The sequence below is a fragment of the Macadamia integrifolia genome, chromosome 13, assembly GCF_013358625.1.
Source record: "Macadamia integrifolia cultivar HAES 741 chromosome 13, SCU_Mint_v3, whole genome shotgun sequence".
Classification (NCBI taxonomy): Eukaryota; Viridiplantae; Streptophyta; class Magnoliopsida; order Proteales; family Proteaceae; genus Macadamia; species Macadamia integrifolia.
In genome coordinates this window covers 8,318,320-8,325,381 of record NC_056569.1, presented here as the reverse complement: position 1 = coordinate 8,325,381, position 7,062 = coordinate 8,318,320, and the positions used below count along the sequence as shown (strand labels likewise).

At 37.2% G+C, this 7,062-nt stretch overlaps 1 protein-coding gene across 1 annotated transcript in view; it reads right to left on the bottom strand.

Moving 5' to 3' along the window:
• Nucleotides 1-3,108, bottom strand: part of LOC122058972 (cullin-4) — a 12,336-nt gene extending 9,228 nt beyond the window's left edge. The window contains exons 1-4 of the mRNA XM_042621691.1: nucleotides 3,098-3,108; nucleotides 2,451-2,631; nucleotides 2,143-2,265; nucleotides 1,739-2,026 (exon numbers count right to left, since the gene is read on the bottom strand). Coding sequence (XP_042477625.1) covers nucleotides 1,739-2,026; nucleotides 2,143-2,265; nucleotides 2,451-2,631; nucleotides 3,098-3,108 — 603 coding nt within the window. The remainder of the gene's footprint in view (nucleotides 1-1,738; nucleotides 2,027-2,142; nucleotides 2,266-2,450; nucleotides 2,632-3,097) is intronic.
• Between the last annotated feature and the right edge of the window lie 3,954 nt (nucleotides 3,109-7,062).

Here is a 7,062-nt window from a genome sequence, read left to right as displayed (position 1 = left end):
CACCCAACACACACACACACACACACACACACACACACACGGCTCTGGACATGACACTATCACGTGATGGTGCCATCACATGGCACCAAGTAATGTAGACTAGGATAGGGGTCTAACCAAGTCTCATTCTGCATAAACTTTTAAACCAAAGAACAACCATAAACCAGCCCCAACATCATAACAGAAAAATCAGAATAGTATATAACAGTCCAGCAGGCTATCAAGTTCAATAGGGAAGCTAACAACTCAATCGATTTCAACAATTCAGCAGTTCTGTAACTAAGTAATAACCAATGGATTAGGGACATAAATCACTCACTAATGATACTGAGATAATGGAGAATCAAATCAGTAACTAATCAGCGATAATCTGGACAAACCAATCCAAAATTCTGGGCAGCAAAAATAAATCAAACACAATCGGCCAGAATAGGGAGAAACTTCATAACTCAAAATCCCCTGGTCTAATTGGTCCCAAATTAAGGTCAAGCCTCCCTCTTAATAAACCCAACAATCGATCAAAAAGGGAGGGCCATCGGCTGGTTGGATCTTCCAGAACAGAGTAGGGGCAGTAGGAAGAAATTTGGAGATTTCCAGAACCAGAATTCAATCACAGTTTCAGATCTCTTACCTGATTTGAAGAACCTTGTAATTAACTTTGAAAAGAAAGAAAGAATAGTTGAAGAGACCTCTTGGACTTCACGCCGCAAAGAGTCAATTGGATCAAACAACAATTCCTTCAGCCTTGATCAAACACCAGTTCATCACTTTCATCACACACAAAGCACACTCACAGGGAGCAAAATGTAAAAGCATTATTTCATTCATAAAATCATGGGCTACTAATGAGCCTTCTCTTTATTTATAATAGTGATGGAAGAGGGAATTACACAATAGAAGGCTCCTAAAAAAGGAAACCTAATATTCTCCTAATACAATAGTTACTAAAAACTGAACTTAGAAACTAGTTGAAAAAGGAAACTAACTACTAATGACTTGACTCAATTAATAACTTGACTCCTAAGGAAACAAATATAACTCAAATCAAATCCAACTAAAAAATGAAACTAATGAAAATGGAAACTAACTAGTAATCACGTACTCAATCTTAGAGCCCCCTTTTAGACCCATAAAAGTGGTCTATTACACTCAAAACACATGGAATCCAAGGCCCAACATGTATGAAACCCAACCCTAGGCTTATTCTCAATAAAACAAGCCTATTTTGATAATTAATCTGCATCACCAAGGGTACAAGGCATAAGGGCACAACATCATGCAACACAAACCCCAACACTAACCAGGGATCGAACAACCGACCTCCTAGATCTAATACCACCTTACAACCATTTATCCCAAAAGCTCAAGCTGTTGAAAGGGCACACAACAATGAATGTCAAAACATTTTCTTCCTTCTATTAAATTTTGTTTCAGCAGTCATATATAGAAAAAAAAATAATTAAAAAAATAAATATTAGCAGCTCCCATAGGTATCCCGGGAAGCCCAGTTCTTTAGAGCAAAATTTTGAAGTCCATAACTTATTTCAAGTTTCAATCTTCTTTACAAGACTTCTTGAATACATGCATAGTGCTAGGTAATTTCTCTATTATGTGCAATAATACTGATTTTGTAGATATCAGTCATTCTCAGTAGTTCACTGCCACTTAATTGTGTCATTTCTTATTTTTCATTTACTAATTTTGCTGCTACTTGATAAAAAAGAGTATGCATACCAACCTGGCGGAGATTAATGAGATGCTCAAATGCATCCTTTATGGTATTAGAAAATGACTCATTCCTTGAGAAGCTTTCTTCCCAGATTGTATCGAGAGAAGCCTTAAACTCTAAGAGACAGGGTACCAGATCTTTGTCTTTCTCTTCATCAATAACAATGCCCTGCCCAGTACCCCGGATGTAAGAACCAAGGGCTTGCCGTAGTAATTCAAGGGCATTGACCCTTGAAAACAGAGTGTATATCCTCCGAAGGTCCTCAATTCGATTTCCATCCATTAACATTGTGAATCCCTAACACAATAAGAAATCCACACTCATTTACCAAAAAGAGTTTTATCTTCTCATACCAAAAGAGCAAGAAAAAACGTGGGACCATATAAGACAGAAAGTTAATTCAGGATCCAAACCTTGTCAAGAATTGCAGAAGTATGTCGTTCAAGAAGTTGCTTTTCTGCAGTTGCCACCAGTGGCTTCCTAGTACTCGGGTCTAAGTAGAGCATCAACCTTTCATGTTCTTCATGCAACCTTGACTGCAAGAATGTATAATCTCAATCCTAACAAAATTAAGAAAATATGATGCAACTTGGTGTCCAAGAACAAACTGAAGACTCTACAATCAGAGGTGTGCAAGATAATGAGCAAAATATGGGAACTTATAATGAGAAATCACGAGTCAAGAGTCATATATAGTAAGAGAACAATCAAAATAAAGCACCTCCACATGCTTCAAATAATCTGGAACATCTGATTGCTGCATGTACTTCACACCCTCAGAAGCATAAAATTCAGATGTGCACTCAAGAAATGGCTTTTCAAAGCTTTCTGAGTAGATTCCTAGAGCAGTGAACATCTTCAAAAGATGGCCTAGGAGAGTCCTGTCAATAGCTTCAGCTAATCTGATAGATCAAACATTAGAAGATGAAAACCAACTTTCAAAGTATTAAAAGAGGAATGGACAATAAAGTTAACCATGTTTAGAGAGATGCCATAAACATGCCAAAATACTTAGTTTCATGCAAGCAAGCAATCAATCAACAAAGCCAGAAAGACTAATTTTCAATTCCTACCACTTTAAGAAACAGAGAGACAACGTGTCCAACATAAACTAGATAACTATACAAGACTTTTCTCGAAAAGATTTATCACTAACAAAAAGGGACTGTAATCCAATGCAAATCCTCCTTGCAGGGTCGCAAGAGGGTTGGACTGGGATGGTCCAAATGTCCAATGAAATTTTTGCACAAGGTGACTGCCCTCAGACTCAAACCCACTTTTCACACTGGCGGTCCAGACTCTCCACATCACACCAAACAATGGTCCATAAGAAATTTATCACTATATATAAGCAAATCAACTCCAAACCTGTAGCTCATTGCAAAGGAAGAGCTAAAGAAAGACACCTAATGAAGTAGATAAGTTCTACTCCAAGTAGTAACATTGCAAGAAGGGAGGAAACAGGCCTCTACCTTAGCCTGCAGTTCCTTGAATGAACCTGTTCTGGTTTAACTGTTCTGGGGCTGGTTTAACTGTTCAGTTGGTTCAAGCCAGAGCAGCCAGGCCTGGGTGTTTTTCTGGTTCACCAAAAACCAGTCCTAATTAATCCAGTCCAAGTCTTAGTCAAAGAGGGTCAAAAGTAATCAATGCATATGTGCAAAATTTGAGACTAGTTAATCAAAACTATTATCTAAAGTCTTAAAAGATATTATTATATTCAAAAAGTGATGTAGATCGAGTCCTAAAGAGGGGTCAAAGTTGGGTCAATACTGGGCCCAAAATTTGGGCCATGTTCCAGCCTGTCAAGCAGTAGGGATGCCTTAGGCAACAAGGCTGTTGATTGGGGGTTAAAGCAGCTTCTAGAAGAACTTAAATCTCCTCTACCAATTCTGGTTTTGTCCTACAATGCATTGGTCGGCAAGGTTACAGCAGGGGTAGAAATTGAAGAGTTTCTAGAAGACCAAGTCAGCCACTAGGAAGAGGGATCAATTCTGCCTTATAGAAGAGAGCTTTTTATTTCCTTTTATGTCTACACTTATTGGCCCAAGTAGTTAGTTTCCTTTTGTGTTTTGTTCTTATTGTCAAAGCAATAGTCTTCAATTAGGAAAGTTTTCATTAGGAATGGTTTCCTTTTAGCAATTGTTTCTTACTCCATTTGTTTCCTATTATGTAAAGGCTTTCAAGCCTATTTAAGAGAATCAATTGTTGCCTTTTGGGCAGAGTTTTGTAAATGAAATTGAAGTGTTTTCTTCATGGACTGAGAGAGTCGATTGAGTGGGTGAGATGCCTAAACATTGAGGGGTGAGAGACCCAAAGGGAGAGGGTGGGAGGCCTGATCCAAAACTATCTTCTTCTCCCCCTTCTCATCCTTCCATCGATTTCTGTTTTCCCTTTTATTTCTTTAATTTTCTGGGTGATATTTGAACCTCTCTTTACCATAATTGAAGGCTGTTTACAACCTACAAAGACCTGCTACTGTTGCTGATATCTGGGCAACCTTAGAAGAGCCTGATTTCTGGGCAAGAATCAATTTGTGCCTGATCTCCCCAACCTGAAGGCTTCTGAGTACAAGATTTGGAGGACATCTCAAGGGCACCTAGAAGACCACTCGACCAAGGCCTTTTGGGCTTCTGAGCTATGCTGAGTTCTTCAAAATCTCCTTTAAACCCTAATTTTTCCCTAGTTTTCAAGAAGTTTTATATCTCTTCAACCTGCTACCAGTTCAAGTTGGAATTTTGGAGTTTTATTGGGCACCATAAGACGCCTTTGACCAGAAGAACAGGGATCCCTGTTGTACATAGGCCGTTGAACCAGATGGATGTACTCCCCACAATATTCAGATTTCCTGCTCTTATCTGGTCCTAGTTGAAGGCTCTTCTTTCCCCAAAAACTGCTGCTTCATTGATGATAGAACTAGCCTGTATTACAACCCTTAAGAATTTAATTACTATGTTCTTTAGCAAGATTTGAGTTTAAATTCTGTTATAAATCAATGACCCTGTTATTAATAAAAAAGTTTGACTCGTTATACATTGACTATTGTTTATCATATGTAACTACTCCTGGTGGGATTCCAAAAGCAAATCAATTAGCATCTTTTGAGGAAGGTTGGGGATCCTTGCTGTACATAGGCCGTTGAACCAGATGGATGTACTCCCCACAATATTCAGATTTCCTGCTCTTATCTGGTCCTAGTTGAAGGCTCTTCTTTCCCCCAAAACTGCTGCTTCATTGATGATAGTACTAGCCTGTATTACAACCCTTAAGAATTTAATTATTATGTTCTTTAGCAAGATTTGAGTTTAAATTCTGTTATAAATCAATGACCCTGTTATTAATCAAAAAGTTTGACTCGTTATACATTGACTATTGTTTATCATATGTAACTACTCCTGGTCCTTAAACCACACTTTTCTTAAAAAATAAAAAAATAAACAAGAAATTTAGTCTCCCCCCCACCCTTCCTTCTACTTGTTTTGTTTTGGACATATTAACAGACCACTTACATATTGGTTACTAATGCTTTTGCATGTCAAAAGAAATGGGGTTTTCATGCAACTTTGTTTCACTCATCTTATATTGGTATTTCTGTTAAAACATGCCATTTGCTATCAATCATATTGATGAACTTACCACTTCCAAACTACATGTAAGCTTGGCCTGGCCTTCAACACTAAAGGCATTTTTCCCGGGCTTGAATTAGGCTGCCTACATGTTGTTATAAGGAAGGTGGTGGAGTTCTGCTTTAATTGTAGTCTTTTGGATTTATCAATCTGTACTTTATTACGCAGGTGAAGGCTCTTTTTCATATTCAGTTTACTGGTAATATTGATGACTTGTTTCTTTGTCAGTAGCCAGTTGCGTTGGCATATACTCAGTTATGTTATAATTTTTGTTGCATCAGGATGGATCTACATTCAATTCTAAGTAAAAGTGTCCTTATTTCTATGTTTCCAAGAAGATATATTTTCAATACAGGGGTTATAAAAACAAAACCTGAAAACTGATGTAAAGATAGGAAAATGAGAAGCAAGAAGTCACTCTCACTTACAATGGACTGTTAGCCGGTTTTTTTCTTTTCTTTCTCCCCATTTGTTAGTTAAAATTCATTTTCCAACCAACCCATAGCCTACTTGTTAATATTGCAAGAAAAATATAGAAACAGATGTTGAGGCAAATCTGAGGTGACAATATGATTGGCAGACTGTTGATATAGAAATTATGGAGAAAAAGGATCTTGATCTTTTAAGTTGCTCCTTCTTCAACCTCATCAGAAAGATTTCTCTTTTGGAGATCCACTTAATAATTTGCTTCATTGAAGTAGAGTTTACTAATCATCCACTTTTCATCATTGAATCAGCGGTTCACTAATCATCAATGTTTCATCCTTATTCCCTGTGAGGTATCTTTTTTATTTCTGTTTTATATTTGTGTGTATAGTCATTTGGGAAACGATTATTGCTAAAGAATATTGATCGCTTATGGAATAGGTGGTGGCGATCCCTTACAGATGTTGTTTTCGTAAGAATGAGTAAAGAAAGAGAACTTATGGCAAAGGGAGTAAGATTATAGAAGACCATAGGTTTGGGTCGTGTTTCCCAATCTTTCCCTTGTGCCTCTCACCCTCTCAACTGTATCTCACAGCCACGTCACACACCAATTTTTTTCTCATACTCCATTGTAGGGCTGGCCTCTCCTTCTTCTTATATTAATAATCATTGAGAATTATAAAATAGGAAACTAAAAAATAGGATTTGTTCATTTGACACTTCTTGGAGATTAACTATTTACTGAGGAAATAAAGAGAGAGAATAAAACTCCTAATTAATTTATAACTTAATGATAAATAGAAACAAAAAAGATCTCTAACAGTCCACGCAAGGTAGTTTTTCTTTTGGCCCCAAGCTTTAATTTTGAACTTTTAATCTTCCCTAAATAATCTCCTTATCTACAAAAAGCCTTTGCCATAGGAAGTATTTCAGCCAGTACAACTGTCGGCTGGGTCCCACTAGATTGTTATAAATTTTGGGAAATAAATCCATGCAAGCTGTACAAGAAGAAAATCCTGGAAGTTCACATTCGCAGGTGGAATATACCCATACAGATGGCATAATTAGGAATTAATTGGATGCAAAGTTGAACTAAAAGTGAGCCAACTTTAGAGTTCCAATTGTGGATTGACCAATAATAGACCGAATCTACATCATAGTGAGGAGATGATACTATCTTTTCAATCAACAACAACAAACAACATCAACTCAGCCTTCTCCCAACTACATTGGGTTAGCTGCATGGATCTATGCAAGAGTAAAAATATAAAAAAAAAAAAAATG